Source organism: Tachysurus fulvidraco, chromosome 6, assembly GCF_022655615.1.
Source record: "Tachysurus fulvidraco isolate hzauxx_2018 chromosome 6, HZAU_PFXX_2.0, whole genome shotgun sequence".
NCBI classification, from domain to species: domain Eukaryota; kingdom Metazoa; phylum Chordata; class Actinopteri; order Siluriformes; family Bagridae; genus Tachysurus; species Tachysurus fulvidraco.
In genome coordinates, this window is record NC_062523.1 from 24,525,795 (window position 1) to 24,548,331 (window position 22,537).

Below are 22,537 nucleotides of genomic sequence, written 5' to 3' on the forward strand. Positions count from 1 at the left end.
CTGCAAAGACTAGTTTAGTCAAAGAAAGTTAAACATTAAAAGGGAAACATTTCTCTTTACCTTCCCTTCGTCCTTTGGGCTGTCACTCAGGTGGACAACAGGCCCGGGATGTGTCTTTGTTGATCTGTGAAAAACAACAAAAATTAACAACGTTATTAAGTATAAATATTCATAAACATTTACTGGTCACTTTATTTGGTGAGCTGTATATTTATGCAGTTATCTAATCAGCCAATCATGTGGCAGTAATACGGTGCATAAAATCCTCCAGATGCATGTCAAGAGCTTTAGTTAATCACATTAAATATCAGAATGAAGAAAAGTGTATGCGTCTGTGTGAGTGTGAGTCTCTGTGACTCTATATGAGCTTGGTTATTAGTGCTAAATGTGTTGGTTTAAGTTGTTCAGAAACTGCTGATCTCCTGGGGTTTTCCTACACAACTGTGTATAGAGTTAACACACATGGCTTATAAGAGTGTTCCTAATAATGTGGAAAATAATTGTACTTATACAAGACTTCATACAGTATGTGATGTAATGCCTCCGATATATAAATTATACCTACATGTAAAGTATATGCTGATTTTACAAGATACGTATGTTTCATATCTTAACATGGTCTACCAAAGTTGAGAAGATTTGAGTAAAAGAATCGACTTGTTCTAAGAAATAAGAGAGCAAAGCAAACCTGTTTTTGACCTCTCTCCCACACATACTGTACAAACATCTCTAGTTTGACAGAGGAAAAGGAAATGGCTTGTTTTTATGAAACTAAAGTTCGGCAACAAAGTCTCAGAATTCAGAACAGATAGCTGTGAGTTGAGGGTCTAATGGGAAGAGAAATAAATAACAAAAATATTCTAGAATTTAAACACATTCATGAAATCTAAATCTTCCAGGTTGTGCCAGAATGCAATTTATAGTTTGAAAAGCACTGTGTCCTCAAGTCAATAAATTATAAGGCCCCTACAGGCTTTAGAAATTTCGGTGTACGATAAAAAACTAATGTTTTTCCCCTTCTCCAATTATGTTGTATAGCAGTCTTGCCTGACTTCTGAAAATCTCTTTTCAGCAACTTTACAAACAACTTAACAACCATGACATGTAGGCACAGAATAATTTATACTGCATGTGAATCAGGATGGAAATATTACTATAGGTTACCAGCACCAGTATGTCACCAGCATGCAGCTTTGTTTAACTTGATCGTGAGCAGGTTCTCTGAGCGCCAGTGAATCATATTGCTTGTGTGTACAACATTTGTCTAGTTAGAAATACACTAGAATCTGGGGGTGTAGTCAGGACAAGTCAAGTCAAAGAAAAAGAGTAGCTGAGATTTAGTCATTAAGTCTAAAGGGAGTCAAGGTCAAGCCGAGATCAAGTCTGAATAAGTCTAGATCGACATCAAAAGCCATCAAATCATTTTTGAGGTCAACTAGTTGGCTTATTGTGCTAATGATTATGCAAAATTGATTTTGTAGAGCTGTGTGTACGTGAAATGAAAAGACAACACAATCTTTTTATTTATTTATTTACTTTTGGTTGGTTAGGTAAAAAAAACAAGTTATGAAATAAAAAAAAAAACTGTACTGAACTGAACCAGCTATAGAAAAATCACATGACCACGTTGCATGTCACTGATCACTCGTATATTGCTTCTCATTAGCACCATGTTTAAGTCCTGGCTTCTGTAGGTTTCTGTGTTGTCTTGTGTGCCACGAACTCTCTTGTAGTCTGTATGTTTTTTCATTTAATTTTTCATAATCTTAGCTAGCTAGTTTGTTTTGTACTTTTCACAATCATTAATCTGTATCCATCTTCACCTCTAGCACATTCATATATACATTCATATCTCCATGCTGTAAGATTGTATGCACCCAGATTCCACTCCAAGATACATATCGGAAAGAGCTCGTTTCCAAAAAGGCTTAAGTATCATAAGGCGATACCTTTAAAACTCTAAATGATTGACCTTGAATAAATGTTAGTATGGGAGAGGCATCAGGAAATCAAAAACTGTCACCAAACAAAGAGTATATGTGACCATGATTACCATTTAAACCGACCATTTGGGTGATAACCTGTAACAATAACAAGCCAAGGATGAACAAGATCATGAATAACATTCAAAGATATCCGTCTAGAAAGTAGTACCACCCGGGCATTTGGGAAAAACACAATTCATACACTCAATACACATATGCGGAATTTAAGTTTAGATTTTTTAGGATGCAATCAAAAAGCCACAGATGGATGCATCAGATGCTGAATTATATCTTCATCGCTGTGTACGTCTGTGTTCCTTTTCGAGACTCTAGCACGGCGCAACTTGACCTACCATCCCTTCAAACAAATGGATGACATTCATTAAACCTCTACTTTGTTCGGCACACTGGTGATAGAATAGACTTCCTCTGTCCAAACGGCTGAGTCACTGTCTGTTTCCAAAAAAAAAACAGATTACTGCAGTTTTTAGGTCACTCTAGATAAGTATGTCTGCCAAATACTGTAAATGTAAATGTAACTAAAGCTCCCACAACTGTGTCTGAAACTTCCATAATCCTCAACTCACAGCTTCTACAAATGACCTCCAGTCAAACCCTTATCCTCGCTCAGAGTCACCTGATTACTCGCCTGTTTGCAATCGCACTTCTCTACTTTAAATAACCCAGCCTCTCAGTGTTTTAGTGTGAAGTCTCGCTCTAACATTGTCCCTGTGATGGTAATGAGTCCAATCTTTTGTATTCTCCGTGTCTTGATTACTGTTCTGTCCATAGCCTGCTTCACATTTCCTGATTGTCTGCTTTCGGACTGTTTTGATTGCCTGACCATTTCTTTATCTCACCTTAGTGAGTATTGTCAAGCCCACTGGTTAGGGTACTACATTGGTTTTAATAAAACTAGAGATCTTTATTTAATGTGTGTAAACACCATGTGATGAGTAAATAAACACTGATGGCTATCGTCCAATTTGAACTGCAACATGGCAATGGGGAGGTACAGTATGGAGCTTCCAAGCTGTGTTTTAAATGCTACTCAGACATTTGTTTACATTACCTTTACAGCATCTGGCAGACACCCTTATCCAGAGTGACTTACGTTTTACTTAATTATATACAACTTAGGGGCCTTGCTCAGGGGCCCAGCAGTGGCAGCTTGGTGGACCTGGGATACAAACTCGGTGGTCCAACTCCTTAACAACTAGGCTACTGCATCCCAAGAGCTATTCTTACATGTACAAAATGAGTACAAGCGTTTCTTGCCTTTCTGGAGCTAATATCAGCACTTTCTGGATCTCTTTGCAATATTTGGTACAATAATTTCTTCAATTCAGCTTTATTTGTATAGCACTTTTAACAATGGACATTGTGTCAAAGCAGCTTTACAGAACATAAGAAATATAGTACAAAATGTTCAAGATTAATATTAAATGTATATTTAAATGTGTTTGTATTTATCTCCAATGAACAAACCTAAGGTGACTGAGGTGACTGTGGCGAGGAAAAACTCCCTTAGACTCATTTGGTTGACACTCTAGGCTAGGATTATAAATTGCTATAAACACCGGAGAGTGTTATTATGAATAATGTCCTTTCTACAGTAATATAGAGTCAGAGAATTGAATTTCTATTACATGTATCTACTCTGTCATACTGCATTATATTGTTTACCTCTAAACTGTTTATCTCAACTTACTGCACAATAACTCTTATGTATTTAATTCAACTCAATTGCCGTTTGCATTACTGATGTGTCTCAAACTGTTCAGCGTTACACCGTTAACTTATTGCACTATAACCTATTTATTTCATTTACCATACCTGCTGTTTTCACTGCTGGTTGGATGGTAACTACATTTCATTGTCTCTGTATTCCTACTCCAACAATGATGATAAAAATGAACCTAACCCTAACGTTGTTTTTAACAGTACACTGGTATACCAGCAGAATGGAAAGGGACTTATCAGACATTTTCAATCAGTATAAACAAATGAATTATTTTAATTGTTTTTTTTAATAAGGGCACTGTTGGCTTTCAGTGTGAAACATTTTATCTCTGTTTTAATAGAGAACATTACACAGCATTTTAGTGGTTGAAGGTAATGCTTTTAAATTTATTTTTCGTTATGAACAAGCATTTGGGGTATCTCAGAGAGCAGAAATAGGTTTGATATCAGAAATGGGTTTTGATATAATTTATGTTAAAGTTATGAATATTAGTTTTTTGTTTTTGTACTTGAATATATTGCCCCTAGTAAGTTTAAAACTTATTTTCTTTCCTATTAGCCAACGAGCCATTAACCACCACTGTGGATTATAACATGACAAAAAGAATTTTATTGCTAAACACAGAAACCCCCAAAACATGTGCAAATTCCATGATTGGCCTCTGTTGAAAAAAAAAAAAAAAAAAGAAGTTAGCTTCATTTGTCTGTGTAAGAGGTTTCTCTCAATACTTGCACCAGTTAAACACAGGCTATTTTTCAACTTGAGCATATATATATAAGTGACACAACTGAAACAAACGGCATCCTAAATCAAAGTCTAATAATGGACCATTTCATAATCCAAAATTCTGCCACTAAAACTTTTAATCTGTGTCTATGATATAGCGGCATTCTCGCTTGATTTGTTGGCTTTTTTTTTATTGCAGTGCGCATTTATACAATTTGTCCTGGTCTTAATTGTCACTGCTCTCTTGTTTACAGTGTGTATATATATACACGTGGACAAAATTGTTAGTACCCTTCGGCCAATGAAAGAAAAATTCACAACGGTCACAGAAAAAACTTTAATCTGACAAAAGTGATGTACCACACTCAACATGGACCAGAGGAAGCAAAGGAAAGAGTTGTCTCAGGAGATTAAAATTATAGACAAGCATGATAAAGGTCAAAGCTATAAGACCATCTCCAAGCAGTTAGATGTTCCTGTGACTACAGTTGCACATATTATTCAGAAATTTAAGATCCATGGCACTGTAGCCGACCTCCCTGGACGTGACATGGAGGAAAATTGGTAACAAATCAAGGAGACGGATCATTCGAATGGTAACAAAAGAGCCCAGAAAGACTTCTAAAGAGATCCAAGGTGAACTTCATGCTCAAGGAACATCAGTGTCAGATCGCACTATCTGTCGCTGTTTGAGCCAAAGTGGACTACATGGGAGATGACCAAGGATGACACAAATCATAAAAAGCTATACTGGAATATGCCAAACTACATGTTGACAAGCCACAAAGCTTCTGGGAGAATGTCCTATGGACAGATGAGACAAAAATGTAACTTTTTGCCAAGGCACATCAGCGCTATGTTCACAGATGGAAAAATGAAGCATATCAAGAAAAGAACACTGTCCCTACTGTGAAACATGGAGGAGGCTCTGTTATGTTCTGGGGCTGCTTTGCTGCATCTGGCACAGGGTGTCTTGAATCTGTGCAGGGTACAATGAAATCTGAAGACTGTCATAGGATTCTAGAGAGAAATGTGCTGGCCAGTGTCGGAAAGCTTGGTCTCAATCGCAGGTCATGGGTCTTGCAACAGGACAATGACCCAAAGCACAGCTAAAAACACCCAAGAATGGCTAAGAGGAAAACATTGGACTATTCTAAAGTGCCTTCTATGAGCCCTGACCTCAATCCTATTGAGCATCTTTAGAAGACACCCTTCAAACCGGAAACAACTGGAACAGTTTGGGCCAAAATACCTGCTGAGAGGTGCAGGAGTCTCATTGACAGTTACAGGAATCGTCTGATTGCAGTGATTGCCTCAAAAGGTTGTGCAACAAAATATTAAGTTAGGGGTACTATTATTTTTGTCTAGGCCTGTTCTATGAGTTTATTTGTTGTTTTATGTAGCACCATGGTCTCAGAGGAACGTTGTTTATTTTCCCTATGTTCTGTGTAGGCTATATATGGTTGAAATGACAATAAAAGCTTCTTGACTTAAATTAACTTGACTAAATCTGTGATATTAGACAAAGCTACAATATTGTCATAAACACTTTCTGTTTGTTTGCTGGTTTTACCATCTACTAATTACATGTTTGTATGGTTTGTCCTGCATTCTGTTTAACACTTGTGCATTTACTTTTATAAAATCTTGCTGTGGAAAGTCCTGCCCTTGTTTCATGATGGTTATGTTTCCTCAGCTCTACTGCAATTCTGTTTATTTTCAGACTTCTCTCAGGCTGTCTGGATTATGATTATGGGTTTGCCTGCATGGACCTTTTCTGCCTGTGATTATTAGAAATGGCTTGAATAAAAAGACTAAAAAGACTGCAACTTAATGCCCCTATTGAGACAAATATTAATGATGAATGAATATGAATCTCTGTACAGAGTGACAGTTCTGAATTTTAATAAGATCCTTAATGATGACATTTGATTTTCTGACATGCATCGTATTTGCATGTAGATTATTTAAATGTATTGTCACCCTGTGCTGCGAGAGGATCGCTGGTATAATTGAGCGACGGGGGGGATTTGTGTCAGTGATAGTTGTGGCAGCAGTCAGGGATTCGAAGAGCTGCACCGTGAACCATGCTGATATATGACTAAAGGTTAGGACCAAGGTGATCTGTACATCACTAGCTAATAGCCATAGCATCTTTCTCTCTCACTCCCTTTCTCCCTTTCTCTAATATTCACCCTTCCATTGAGCAGCACTGAACAGCATGGATCATACTATTAATATAAGGAATTGTCATAACACTACAGCCCTGAGACCCTAGGACTGAAGAATACTACATCTATGCAGTAGACACTGTAAGAAATTACAGATTGTATGCACCCAGATTCCACACCAAGATACAGGTCAGAAAGCGTTTATTCCCAAAATGGCTTAAGTAAGGACACATCCTATTATGGATGTGTCCTTACTATTATCTAAAAGGCAATATGTTTGGAACTCTAAATGAATAACCTTGATTAATTGTTAGGATGGGAGCGGCAGATGGACATCACTGAACAAAGGGTATATGTGAGCGTGATTATCATTTAAACCGGCCTTTTGGGTAATAACACCTGTAACAATACCAAGCAAAGATGTACGTGATCATGAGTACCAATTAAAAACATCCCGGTAGGCGACAATGAATGACACTCAATTTACATTTAAAGCAAAGCCCTATTTAATCTAGAAAAAAAGGAAAAAATGTTTGAGAAGAATTTGTCCTGACTTATCTTTGACTCTGATGAACCTAAACTACTTCATGTATTTTGTCACTGCTACGCTGGAATAAACTACTTCTTCACCCTCATCGTTCATTCATTCATTCATTCATTCATTCATTCATTTTCTACCGCTTATCCGAACAGTACTCGGGTCACGGGGAGTCTGTGCCTATCTCAGGCGTCATTGGGCATCAAGGCAGGATACACCCTGGACGGAGTGCCAACCCATCACAGGGCACACACACTCTACCCTCATCGTTTTATTTTCTTAAACATTCAGTTAAAGAAAAGAGACAAAAACTCTGAAATTATTGTGAGAGTATTTAATCAAGAACAAACATGCATTTAGAAAAACTTGGAAATCAAGACCAGTGCTTAAGAGCTTTCATGTTTTTCCAACACTTTGCAAACTGCTGCCATGCTTAAACATGCTCTGTTTACCTAATGCATCACAATTACTGTAATTCACTTTTATCTGGCCTACCACAAAAGCCTCTTCACAAACTTGAGCTTATTCAGAACTCTGCTGCCCGTATCATAACCCAATCTCGCATCATGCATCACATTACCCCTCCCTTCAACAACTCCACTGGCACCATATTAAACACCATATCGATTCTCTCCTCACTTTTAAAGCACTTCATAACCTTGCTCCGTCATACCTCTCAGATCTTCTACAGTTCTACGCACCCTCTCTCTTGTGCTCTCTGCTCTTCCTCATCGAGGCTCCTCATTACTTCTCCTGCCCTTTTAACCACCATGAATGCTAGAGCATTTAGTCGTAGCGCTCCTCGTCTCTGGAATTCTCTCCCGGAAACCCTCCGTAACACACACTCTCTCACCACATTCAAAACATGACTTAAAACCTATTTATTCAGAAGTGCTTGTTCCACATGATCTTAAATATGCACTTAAACCTTCTTTAAAGTTTAAGTGTTATATAACTGCTTTTTTTTTTATATTGTTTTATTGTTCTTTACTGTTATTTTATTACTTATTTGAATTTGTAAGGTGACCTTGAGGGACTTTAAATAAAATGTGCCTATAAATAAAATTTATTATAATAATTATTCATTTTATTCTACAGAGATGGTGAATTTTCAAATCTGTTTGGTCAGAAGGTGTTGATTATTTGTCTAGAATAGCAGCTCAGAAAGTAACGTCAGCTTCGATCCAAATGGCGTTTTAATGTTCACGATCCATTATGTAAAATAATAAAGAACAGATTAAAGCCATGATTGTGATTTCAGGTTTCTTTATACAATAACAAGCTGTTATTTTTCTCGTAGTAACTTAATGTTAACGTGTTCTCACAAAACTTCATCATATTTTATACAAACTACTGTTTATAGAAGAGTATTCTTTCTCTCTCTCTTTCTGTCTCTGTCTGTTTCTTTGCCTCTGTCTCTACCTGAGTTGCTCTTTGTCTCTGCAACTTTCTCTGGCTTTCTCTCCATCGGTCTCTCTCCCTGTTGCTGTCTCTGCCTCTGTCTCTCTCTCCATCTGACTTTCTCTCGGTCTCTGCCACTTTCTCTGGCTTTCTCTCTATCTGCTCTCATTCTGTCTCTTTCTCTTCCACTCTCTCTGCCACGCTCTCTCTATCTGATGCTCTCTCTGTCTCTGCCACTTTCTTTGGCTCTCTCTTTATCTGGCTCTCATTCTGTCTCTCTCATCCACTCTCTTTGCCCCTCTTTCTCTATCTGACTCTCTCTATGTCTCTGTCTCTCACTCTGCCACTCACTCTATCTGACTCGCTCTCTGTCTCTGCTAGTTTCTCTGTCTCTCTCTCTATCTGTCTCTCTTTGCAGCATGAGCGCATTACTGATTGGTTGACTCGTCCCTCTTGTTGTGGCAACCATGGATGTACCAAGCTGCTAGCACTCTTTTTTTAATCCTAGCAAATATTAGAGTTTTGTGTAGTTCTCCAGTTGAATGAAGTCAGGACAAATTATTTCAAATTCGGGAAAGAATTGTTTTCTAACTTTTTCGTAGTTAGAACAGGTGGAGCTCTGTCTCTACCTCTCATTGGCTACAGCACAGGCAGAACCTGCTCTCTCTGGGCAGCAGCTCTGTCTGTATCTGCCTCTCTCTATAGCCACACTGTAAACACTGAGTCTCTCTCTCTATCTATCCCTCTCTCTCAGAGCTTGGTGTGTGAGTGCAACACTGCAGCTCCTCTGACACAGGGTGTTCCCTTGCAGCAGGGAGGGGTCGTCGCCGTGCCGGCGGCAGACTGATGAAGTCCTTCTTGCTGACTCATCAGTCTGGTACTGCAAGGTGCTGATGCTGCAAGCGATGCAGTTACCGATAACTGCGAGGAAAAATGTCTGGCCTAAGCTTCCTCTTAATGCTGCGTTTTGTGTTTATATGACCACACACACATCCCACCCACCGACACACACACACACACACACACACACACACACACACACACACGAATCCTAGTCCTTAATCACAGTTACAGATTATAGCAGAACAAGGTAATTTGTTTGTGTAGCAGAAAAAGGAAGGTGGAGGAAATGAATTGTCTTAAAAGATTAATCTGCTGGATGAGAAGACATTTAAAGTTTCCTTTGTTACATTTCAAATACAAAAACACAATTAATAAACTTAAATGAAATTATGTTTTTCTTTAAACAAATGAACAACAGAATGAATAAAGCTTCCCCCTGGAAAAGTTTGAATAAAGTCTACTGACTAAAATGGAGCTAGTGCTACTCTCGTTTTGAAACTTTTGATTAGACTCTAGTCTTCTCTAAGGTTTATTTCAGATCATCTTTTCCTTCATATAGATGAGACATGGCAGTTCAGAGTACTGCTTATGTAGCTAACCTTGTAGTTATTGACTGTTTGCCTCTTCGACTTCAGCTGTGTGTCATGCAAACCTGATTTCTGCTTCCAAGGGGCTTTTTACACCTGGTCACTTCATGCGTTTTCTGTGATCAGATAGCTATCCGATGGTAAAAAGACCAGGTCTAAATGCCCTCTGAAACGGTTTCGAGACGGATATAAATACGATCGTTCAAACCACTTCAGGAGGAGGTCTGAGACGCATTTCAGATAAAACTGGACAGGTGTAAATGAATGTGGTTGTTCAGGCCACATACGTCAGTGCTATACTCCTCCCAAACAGAAGTACGTCACTCGCAGGTGATCTTTCACTCAGGTGTTTCGTCGGGTCTTAAAATGCGCTGTTGTCTTCTTTTTGATTGCATTCTTAAAACCGCATACACCAAAGCGTGTTCCATTTTAATTACCCCGGAAATGAGGTAAAATATATTTGCATATTGGGTGGGAGTAGAAAGATCGGATCGAGACGCATTTATGTGGCCTAATGTAAATGGAACAGTTTTAACAAATCAGATCAAAAACAACACATGAAGTGACCAGGTGTAAAAAGGCCCTAATTCAGACTAATGGTAGACATCCTTCCTTCTTCGACGGTGTAGCTTTCACGTTTGGTGATGCTCTGCCTGCAGCTTTGTGAGTGACTGGATAAGCCGTGTCTGGAATAAAGGTTTCTGCTGCAGATGAATGATGGAGATAATACTAATAGCAACCAATAAAATAAAAATTAGTGGTGTCTAACCATCTCTGTTGGAATGAGAGAGAGAGACAGAGACAGAGAGAGAGATACTGTTAACAGGTGTCATGGATAACGAGATGGTATGAGCGTGTATAAGAATAAACACACGCATCCACCTCAACTGTTCACCTCTGTCACAATGAAAGAGCAGATCCATTGAGCCTCACCACACGAAGCCTATTAATGCTCTCTAAAACAGTGAGACCCAGTGTTAGCCAGCATAATTTATCCCAGCTTCCTGCAGCTCTGCATATCTCCTCAACACACACGGCTATTTTTGGCCTCTCTTTCTCCTAATTTGAATATTTCTGCCCTTTTTGTTTTAGCCAGTGTTTTAATTTCCCTGACCACTGAATTCACATAAAAACCCTTTCCCATCTGAAGTGCAGGCTGGTTGAAATAGTATATATAAATGTTTGTATATGTATTTGTATATGTATGTGTATCTGTGTGTGTGTGTGTGTGTGTGTGGGCAAACATGTGCATTCCTAATCCTGCTGAGTAATGTGAGAGCTTGAAAAAAAAACGACAAATACAAGCTGGTACATCTGTTATGATCTGTTATATAAATAACCCATTTTAGCTCCATGATACAGAACAGCAGTGTGTGTGTGTGTGTGTGTGTGTGTGTGTGTGTGTGTGTGTGTGTGTGTGTGTGTGAGTGTGTGTGTGTGTGTGTGTGTGTGTGTGTGTGTGTGTGTGTGTGTGTGTGTGTGTGTGTGTGTGTGTGCATATGTGTGTGTGTATTTCAGTGTGTGCATGCATGTGTGTGCGTGTGTGTGTGTGTGTGTGTGTGTGTGAGTGCATACATATGTGTGTGTGTGTTTCGGTGTGTGCATGCATGTGTGTGCGAGTGTGTGCGTGTGTGTGTGTGTGTGTGTGTGTGTGTGTGTGTGTGTGAGTGCATACATGTGAGCATACATATGTGTGTGTGTATTTCAGTGTGTGCATGCATGTGTGTGTGTGTGTGTGTGTGTGTGAGTGCATACATATGTGTGTGTGTGTGTGTGTGTGTGTGTGTGTGTGTGTGTGTGTGTGTGTGTGTGTGTGTGTGTGTGTGTGCATACATATGTGTGTGTTTCAGTGTGTGCATGCATGTGTGTGCGTACATGTGTGCGTACATGTGTGCATACATATGTGTGTGCGTGTGTGTGCGCGTGTGTGCATACGCGTGTATGTGTGTGTATGTATGCCTGTGCGCCTGTGCACGTTTGCATGCGTGTGTGTGAATGTGTGAATCAAGTCAGGACTCTTCATTCCCAAGTGACTTGAGAGATGTGTTTTGTGTGTGTGTGTGTGTCTGTGTGTGTGTGTGTGTGTGTGTGTGTGTGTGTGTGTGTGTGTGTGTGTGTGTGTGTGTGTGTGTGTGTGTGTGTGTGTGTGCAAGTGTGTAATAATTATAATATGTATAAGTATTTTAGCAAACATACTAAAAACACAAACGTGAATTCTGCGGCAAAAAGTAATTAAAAATAATATATTTTGTCTTTATAATTGATGAACTTAGAACTTTCATTCATTCATTCATTTTCTACCGATATCTGAACTTCTCAGGTCACGGGGAGCCTGTGCCTATCTCAGGCGTCATCGGGCATCAAGGCAGGATACACCCTGGACGGAGTGCCAACCCATCGCAGGGCACACACACACTCTCATTCACTCACACACACACACACACACACTACGGACAATTTTCCAGAGATGCCAATCAACCTACCATGCATGACTTTGGACCGGGGGAGGAAACCGGAGTACCCGGAGGAAACCCCCGAGGCACAGGGAGAACATGCAAACTCCACATACACAAGGCGGAGGCGGGAATCGAACCCCCAACCCTGGAGGTGTGAGGCAAATGTGCTAACCACTAAGCCACCGTGTCCCCCGAACATAGAACATGATAAACTTAAAACAAAATCAGTAAACATTGGACATCCTACTTAGCAGATATCACATATTGCAAACACTCTTTTTTAGCCAGCTATGAGTCTTTTTGTTGTATAATGATTTTTCAATGAATAAGTGCCATCTTGTAGGCAGAGCATGTTTAATATCTTCATCTTTATAATATTCAGATCAGGTGACTTGTGGGCAAGTTTTTCAAAGCTTCAGCTTGCATTTCTGGAAGTAGATTACAGTCGATTTTGAGCTATGTTTTGGATCATTGATTTTTTTCAGTCTCTTTCCAGCTCCGTTTCTTGAAGAGCTGTGTCGTATTTTCTTGCATAATTTGCTGAAATTCATTCATCCGTGTACATGTGAACTTGGTGCCACACGAGCCCAAAACATCCACATGCTTAACAGCTAACAAGGTATTATTTCCATCTAAAGCTATTTTTTTCTCCAAACATATCATTGATAATTGTGGAGCTCCAATTTTTTTTATTTTATTCCAGGACTTTTCCAGATATAGTTTGGCATACATGAGACATTGACTTTTGTGAGGAGGTCACAGGTAAGGAATCTCTCTGATGACTCTGACTCCATTCCCAAGTGGGAAAGGTTTATACACATCGAGTAGATCCATTTTCAGCAAAAACAAGCAAAAGACATTAAAGCTGATTTTTGCTGCACACTATATTCAAACAAAGTAATCACTGAAGTAATGTATTAAGTACTAATTTAAGTGTCTACATACAATTAGCCTAGATTTGTGATTAACTGATTCCTTGGGATAAGTTAGCAGATGTTAAGAAACTATATGAAGAAGAACACTCATTCTGTGTATAATAAACACGACGTTTAAGCTGCATGTGAACATGGAACGTGTCCTGAAACATCATATCCGATTTTCCATGAAGGATTCCGAGGTGTTGAGAGTGGAAAGCAGATAAGTCAGCGATGTGGGTGGATGGTGTGCAGACTGCTCTGAGGCAGAACACAGAAGGTTGGTTTTGCCTTTCTATGTTAAATGCTGCATGCTCCACTGTTTTTTGTTAGATCTTCCACAGGCACTGTTATATATATGTAAAGGTGCATCTTCTGTTTAATAATTGAACCCCCAACACTGGAGATTTGCGACAGATACATTACCACTGCACTATTTAACCATGCATAGTTTATTCAGTGAAATGTAGCACTGTAGTTATACTGTAGATTGTATCAGCACCATCATCCTCATCAGATTCCACAATGTAATTATTCATTCATTCATTCATTTTCTACCGCTTATCCGAACTACCTCTGGTCACGGGGAGCCTGTGCCAATCTCAGGCGTCATCGGGCATCAAGGCAGGATACACCCTGGACAGAGTGCCAACCCATCGCAGGGCACACACACACTCTCATTCACACACACACTACGGACAATTTACCAGAGATGCCAATCAACCTACCATGCATGTCTTTGGACCGGGGGAGGAAACCAGAATACCCGGAGGAAACCCCCGAGGCACAGGGAGAACATGCAAACTCCACACACACAAGGCGGAGGCGGGAATCGAACCCCCAACCCTGGAGGTGTGAGGCGAACGTGCTAACCACTAAGCCACCGTGCCCCCTCACAATGTAATTAGATTATGTTAATACTACATCAACTGATCAAGCTCATTCTATATCAGGGGTGTACTGAAAGGGCTGGTGTAGGTGCATTTTCTTTCCAACCATGCAGAAGCAACATCTTATAGTATTATGAAATCCAAGCTCAACTGTTTAAACATGTACCCACACCGGCCCTTTGTAGATAAATCAATCTCGTCATTAAGAAACGTGTTTACATTAAGTTTAGTATAAGCACGGATTCCAGAATTCACCCCCAACTACAGTATCAGTCAGGAAACAGGTGGCTCGTAGAGGATCAAAAACCAAACCTTAAAGGCAGGGTCTCCGATTTTTGAGAATTTTTTTAGTCGGGCCGAATAATAAACAAAAATCAAAACAAAAATCAAAACAAAAGTGTAGCCAATGAGCAGAAAGGGGCGGGGCTTGTCAATATGCGGAAGAGAGAGTGTTCAGTGCGCATGTGTGACATTAGCAGAAAGCGGTTTTAACATTGACATGGAGGATAAAAACAAAGAAAGAAAGCAAAGAAAGACTTACGATAAGGCAAGAAGTAGGACGTGTTAATATAGGATCAGCTTTCCAGCGCTGGAGAGAACTGAAGGAGCAGGAAGTTGGCCACATAGATTGGAGTTTCCCGAGTCAATAACTCCTGAGCTAAACGCTGTTACTACACAAATAACACCTCTTTTCTATCGTAGTAATGTAGAGAGGCAGCTACAACCGCGTTTTGTGTAGTAACAGCGTTTAGCTCAGGAGTTATTGACTCGGGAAACTCGACTTTACTTAAGACGCCGAGGCGCTTTTTTCCTTCTCGATAGGTGAGTAACGTTGGTTTTGCTTTGTTACACAGAACTAATATATGCCTTTGTTCTTTACATGATTATGCTTGTGTGTCATTTTTGCTTGTTTGTTTATCTGCAATCGTATTGTTCTTCCCTTCAGCTATGACAAAGACACATTTCTTTACGTATGTATATGTGTGTGGGCGGAGCTATCAATACAGGGGTGGGACCCATTTGGGTTAGGTATGTGTTTGTTTTGGTGATTTCAAATGTCGACATTGGCTTTCAAAAATCAGAGACCCTGCCTTTAATGCAGGAATAACAGACAGACTTGGGTTTTATTTTTTTTAAAAAGACAAAAGACGTACACAGGAAAACACTAGGAAGAAAGCTAATCAACAACAACACAATAACAGGATACTGGGAACAAAAGAGGCACAAAACCACAAGGAATTAGCAAACAATACAAGCAAGACAACGGGTATAAATGCGGGAGGCAATTTGAGAAACATATGGGAAGAGCGGGACACATGGCACAAGACATAAACAAACCCCTGCTGGAACACCCTCTGGTGTACAGGCAGAAAATAGTCCAAGGAATCCATGACGTGTTTGATGTTTCTCAACGTGCCCAAAAAAAAAGCGTAAGCATTTGAAAACGGCTCTTTTTCTCCAGTGGTGCACACACATTTCTGATTTACTTACAGACTGCGCTAAGAGACTACAATCATGTTTTTGGGAGGTTATAGACAACTGGAGAGCCCAGAGAAAACACAGAGGCCTAGAGAGAGCATGCTGAGACCTGCTGCACATACTCACTGAGCTCAGGATTGAATCTGAAACAGAAACGCTACCTACTGCATGATCATGCCATCATTAAGCTGTTTTATAATCTGTGCAATTGTATCATTCTTATTTTCACAACACACCATGCAAGCAACAACAGCTATTAATTTATTTTTTTTTTTTTTAGGAAGCTGTTTTATTTTCCTGAAACAAAATCACGTTTCGTAGAAATGGCTGTTCAGCTCAACAGTGTTTGGCATGGCAGATCATAAGCATTTCACTTTAGTCCACAGCATCTTACAATCGAAACTCATCACTGGTGTAAGTTCTGTGTGTCTGTAAATGATATCTGTTACGAAAGCTTACCAGATACTTAGATTCAGTACAAGGTGAGTCACATTCTTATATCTGTTTGCCATCCACTTCTATATATTTTCGGCTGTTGCTCCGCCTCCCCAACACACTCCTTATGAGACTATTGCGTAAAGCTACACCAACACTTCAGTCCAATGTGTTTTACTCTGACAAACAAAGAGCCTGTGAATGTCAATCACGTCTCCTCTTCCCAGCTGACAGCTGTTAGTGACTGAAGGAGGTTTGAAACCCGTATTCCCTGCTATCATTATGCGCTAGTTTTTCCACCCACAAAGCTTTCTTGCTACTTATACCTCCTTGTAGGAGCTCGGCACAGTGTCAAGCATTTGCTTGTGTAAGTTCGTTTCTCAAACCAAGAGCACTTGTGCTACTGCTGATTGTTATGAAATGCTTCGGAGGATTAAAGTAATGGAATTTTGTCAATCCTCTCAACACTGCTGTGCATTTGACTGACAAACTACACAAAACTATATTTCTGTATTGATAAAAGACCGCAGATGTTAAAAGCTTGGATTCCTGACTAGATGGTTAATAGAGTATGCCTTTATTTCTATATTAGTTACAGTGTTTATTAATACTTAGCACTAAGTTTTCAAATTGTCGGTGTACTATGTCCCTTCTGTTTTGTAGGTTCATTGAGTGGCCCAGAGGTTTATAGAAATATAGAATACAGAATAGAAATGAAATAAAATAGTGTATTAGTAACTGATTTGTGATGCACTTAAGCAGTTTTCTCTATTATTTAAATATAAAACAATGAAAACGAATGTTCTGCACTCATTCGTCATTTGAAACACCTACAAGTAAGGAGAATATTCCAGTATGTTTATCATCAGCACTGAATTGTACATGAAAATGCAGGTACTCACAGTTCTATGGCCTTGTTCCACATAATAACGTATCCGGACAATATAAATGACTCGACGTTGACGATGTGTGTGTTTCCCCGCTCCGTTCCAACGTAAAGCCATTTACTCTGGAACGGGAGATGACAAAAGGTGATCCTAAAAGGAAGAGGTGAGAAAGTATTAATATGAGAATATACTGTACGTGTGAGAGACGGAAACTCTGACTGTAAGTGTAATATTTCACCTTTAGGAAAATTATAGTCCATTGTTTTGCCTTTCTTTGTCTCCTGGCATATGGGATTCAGTTTTCCCCAATTGCACCAACCTTGTTCTAGCTAATTACATGGTAATATCGAATTTGCATGAACCTGTATAATAATTATTAAGATTGTGTTAGCTTAATTTAAGCCATTACTGGCACAACTGCTTCTAATGACCAGGGTGCAAAAATAGACGATAAAAGATTTCAGAGAAAATGTCCAGCATCGCTCTCTTTAATGACAGCTATAGGGCATGTGGCTGTAAATACAGATTCATTTTTCACCATCCTTTATTTTTTCCACCGACATGAGCATCGGACACCACTGGCAACTAAACATGGGCATGACCAGCAATGTGGCAAAGCTGAGAAAAGTTTAACATTATGCAAATATGGAGTGACCTGAGGCAGTGACTTCCAATGAAAGTGAAGCCATTAGAGCACACATGATCCTCGTCAAAGAGCACCCGCTGCTTCTCCTTCATCTCACATGATACGATGGCGATAAACACGACTGAATTTTATATAAAAATGCTAATGTCGTCCAGAAGGTTTCAATTTAGCATCAACATGCCAAAAATGGAATGCTTAGTCGCGCCACCCACCGATAAACGTTATTACTATGGCAACCAGAAGTAAGAACACCGACTTGAGACGTTGTAGTACACCGACAGATGACTTAACATAGCTTAAAGAAGAAAACATCATGAGTGCATACTGTACTGCTATGGTGGAAATGTTTTATTCCCTTTATACCACAGCAATTTGCAAATGATTCTATGCTTGCTAATTAAAGAATGACTCCATGATCATCAAATAAGCATCTTTTCACATCCATAGTGAAGATTAAGTGGTTTAATGGGTTTTTAAAATGCCATATGTTTTTAATCCCATTTACTTTGAGTCAGTCCCGGGGAATTAGTCGTTAATACAGAAACGATACAGTATTAGAATGAATGTGTTAAATATAAACCTGCGATCTTTCTTCCATGCTGCATTACTGTCACAGCTGTTCTTACAGAAAATGAATCAGCATTTTTTTAATCAGCTGTACTGTAATTCCTCTAAAGCTTTCTGTTTTCTATTGTGCAACAACAAAGCACGATGTTTTGTCACATCGCATGTGGTGTCAACACATTTGGCTACGCTTTGTGTCTCGTGTCAGTCGAACGTCAGTCCCAGTTGGGTACGGATGGGTGTATTTTTAGGATGTTACAATTAATTAGAGCACCATTGCCCCAAGAAAAACTCGAGCTAATGAGACATGAGCAAGAAACAACAAGAGGATAAACTTCCAAAAGTGAAACTTTTAAAAACAAAAGCCCATCCTTTACACCATAACTGTGCAAATGGATGTTTACACAATATATACCACACGAGAAAGAGCACTCTTGTACTTAATATCAACTCCAGCGTATTTTAGTTTTAGGTAATACCAACCGTGTGAATATTCAGTACAAAGCACACACTTATGAGTGTGTTATTGATGGTATTCAACAGTTTTAGAAACAATAATTTAATAACAGGAATCTAACTATTATTTTAAACAAAACAAGGCAAAAGATTTGATTTATTTTTGCTCCATCGATGAAAACTGTCTCAAAGACGCCACAGTTGGATAGAGTTTTGCGTGGTAACCATGGTAACATACAGACTAACTGACAGCTCATAGTAGGTGTAGTAAAGTTTTCAGTGCAAGAACCTATTGCTAGAATGAGAATTGTATGCCGTGAACAAGGGCGTCGATTTGGGTAGGGATGGTAGGGACATGTCCCTACCAATATCCAGGGAACACTCAATTGTCCCTAGCAATAAATCGACCAAGCCTATATATATTTATAGATAACCACTGATACCCGTCTGTGTCTTGTGCTTTTTTATTTATTTCATTTAACATTCATCCAGGAATCATTAAATAAGATGAAAATATTCTACAACGGCGTTCTGTAAAAAATAGCGCAACTTGTGGAACACAAACGGTTAACAGATTTACCCCCTGCAATGAATCCTGCCTCTGTAACTCAACTCTCTAAAATGATTGGCCTTTGCCTTTTTTGAGTCCCGCCTCTCTAAGCCACGTCGCTGTTTGATTGGCTTTGTCTTTCTCGCTAATGTGTTGAGGTCGGCTGCAGCTATATTCCATTGTATGAAGCAATATGCAACGTGATTATGCAGGTTACCGGTATTTGAGGAAGAAAGTATTCTTATAACAACAGTTTTATGCACAAAACACGGGGAATGTTGTCCCCACCAATGTCAAATAAATTATGTCCCCACCAGTGTCAATTAAATTATGTCCCCACCAATGTCAACTAAATTATGTCCCCACCAAAGTCGATTAAATTATGTCCCCACCAATGTCAACTAAATTATGTCCCCACCAAAGTCAACTAAATTATGTCCCCACCAATGTCAACTAAATTATGTCCCCACCAATGTCAAAATCAAACTTACGCCATTGGCTGTGAATATGGACAAGTAGAGTGATATACAGAGTGACATGTACCAGTGCTGTTTAATTAAATACGATTTACTAGTGACTTTATTACATTCTGACCACCTTCCTAATATTGTGCTGGTCCTCCTAGCTATCACAATTTAGCCCTTGTCAAACTTGCTCAAATCCTTACGCTTGCCATTTTTTCCTACTTCCAACACATTCATTTTGAGGACAAAATGTTCAGGTGCTGCCTAATATATCCTATTTACAAACAGGTGCCGTGATGAAGACATACAGTAATCAGTGTTATTCACTTCACCTGACAGTGGTCATAATGTTATGCCTGATCGGTGTATAATAAAACCATATACAAACCATACATGAACCATATTTAAATGGTCACTTTATTAGGAACAACTGTAGACCAGTTCTCTCTAAAAAATCAAGACAGATGAAGATCTAACCTTCAACTGTCTGGCTGAGTCTGTGTGCATGATAACCTCAGTTTCCTGTTCTTGGCTGACAGGAGAAGAACCTGACGTGTCTTCTGCTGTAGCTCATCCATGTCAAGGTTTGATAAAGAGTGGTGAGTTACTATATGCTATCTGAGAGCTCGAACCAGTCTGGCCATTTTCCTCTGACCCATCTTATCAACAAGGCATTTCCACCCACAGAACTGTCTCTCAGTCAGTGTTTATTTGCTTTTTTGCATCATTGTATGTAAACTCTACGGTGTTGTGTGTGAAAATCCCAGGAGATCAGCCGTTTCTATAAAATACAAACCAAGCCAATTGAGGTTTCCGTGCCACAGTTAAGTCACACAGACCACACTTTATCTTTATTATGATGTTTGATGTGAACATTAACTGAGGCTCTTGACTTGTACCTGCATTATGCTTGTGCAACATGAATGGCTGATTAGATAAGCACATGAATGTGCAGGTGTATATTCAATATTTCATATTTTTTCCGTCAGATTTTCTTTTTTACTTTACTGCTTTACATTGCAATATTTACTATAACCATATCTATGTCTCTCTTTTCCCAGAAGCCTCTTGTCCTTTTCAATCTGGTGAAAACATTTCGACCTGCAGCCTCAGGCCTTGGAGGGCAGTTCTGGGAAAAAGTATATTGTGAATGATGACTTCTGTCATGAGCAATCACTCCAGCAAACAACAGTACAACCGGGACTTCAGGAATTGCTAAGGACATGTCTGCCCTGCTGGCAATAATGCAGCTCTCTGCTCTGTCTACACTTTCTCCTTAAGGATTAAAAAACACAGAGGTGGTGATAAATGCTGTTGTAAATCTGTGTGATATAATGTACAACAAAACTTTGTTATAGCATTTTTAACATGAAAAGTTTTTCCTATAAAATACATTGTGAATTGATTTCATACTGTACGCTATCCGGTAAGTGAGTACAAATAATGAGCTTAATGAAGAAAGCAAGATATACCATTCCAGATATGAATACATGTCTGATGTACATGCATTACATCCATCGATACATGCACCATTTTCTGTGTAACATTTACCTTATTTAGGAACTATTACCTGTAAAGATGTACTTACACTATTAGGAGGACACAACACAGATTACGTTCACACAGAGCATTAGCCAAGTAATTATAATAAAAAAATCAATAAGCCAATCACGCTGCATACACCAAGTCGGTACAAGGCATATTCATTTGTGTGCCAATTGGGCAAGGCTCTCTTTACAATCCATACCGTGGCATCATCCATCATCCTTATAGGCAGGTTAAGTAGAAAATAAAGACCAACACTGGGCAATTTATTCCTGTCTGAGCTCATCATGTCTTCCTCTATTTCTCTTAGCTCACACCGCTCCTCTCATAGAGACCTCTGGGAGTCTCGGACAGCCGGGGTGATCAGACATGTGGCATGTGAGACACTACACAGACGACTTCACCTTGCATAGATACTGTAGGAATATTAATAAAACCTAGGCTATGCTAATGTTTCTAGCTGTTGCTAAACGGCGTGTTTCACACATACATGTGAGCTTGTACATATTTACATTAGCAGAGTCAAGTAGCCTGAACATTATTGAGGAAAGTTATTCATTCATTCATTCATTCATTTTCTTCTTTATATGTTCATTTTCTGTGCCTATCTCAGGTGTCATCGGGCATCAAGGCAAGATACACCCTGAACGGAGTGCCAACCCATCGCAGGGCACACACACTCTCATTCACTCACACACTCACACACTATGGACAATTTTCCAGAGATGCCAATCAACCTACCATGCATGTCTTTGGACCGGGGGAGGAAACCGGAGTACCCGGAGGAAACCCCCGAGGCACGGGGAGAACATGCAAACTCCACACACACAAGGCGGAGGCGGGAATCGAACCCCCGACCCTGGAGGTGTGAGGCGAACGTGCTAACCACTAAGCCAGGGGTTCCCAAATTTTCAGACCGCGACCCCCAATATTAGACTGCTGATGACCAGGTCCACTCTAGGTTCAGCTTTGGAGATCGCCACCTGCAGATCATCTTCCACGTTAAACCATGACCTATGTTTATTCTTGATGTAATCAGTGCGGAGAATGTCTTTTCTCATAAATACGTTGAGCCAAATTGCTTCAGTAAATCCAATGCGGCTTTCGACAACTGTGGATATTCCAGCGCGAAAGAAACCCAGAACTCATCCAGCGTCTTGCCGTGAAATGCCGTCCTCAGGGTTCGATCGGTTGAAAGTTCTATCAGCACATCTTCCGTATCTGATGCCAGATGATTTGCAGTGGTTACATTGAAT

The 22,537-nt window shown here is 39.6% G+C and overlaps 1 protein-coding gene and 1 long non-coding RNA gene across 12 annotated transcripts in view; one reads left to right on the top strand and one right to left on the bottom strand.

Moving 5' to 3' along the window:
- Positions 1-22,537, bottom strand: part of stxbp5l (syntaxin binding protein 5L) — a 138,481-nt gene that overhangs the window by 54,795 nt on the left and 61,149 nt on the right. For all 11 annotated transcript variants that reach the window (XM_047815247.1, XM_047815245.1, XM_047815244.1 and 8 more), the window contains exons 5-6: positions 17,072-17,206; positions 61-124 (exon numbers count right to left, since the gene is read on the bottom strand). In XM_047815247.1, coding sequence (XP_047671203.1) covers positions 61-124; positions 17,072-17,206 — 199 coding nt within the window. The remainder of the gene's footprint in view (positions 1-60; positions 125-17,071; positions 17,207-22,537) is intronic.
- On the top strand, positions 19,656-21,939 carry LOC125141518. Its single transcript, XR_007140918.1, has 3 exons — positions 19,656-21,034; positions 21,592-21,659; positions 21,895-21,939. It is a non-coding gene; the product is annotated as an uncharacterized LOC125141518 (long non-coding RNA).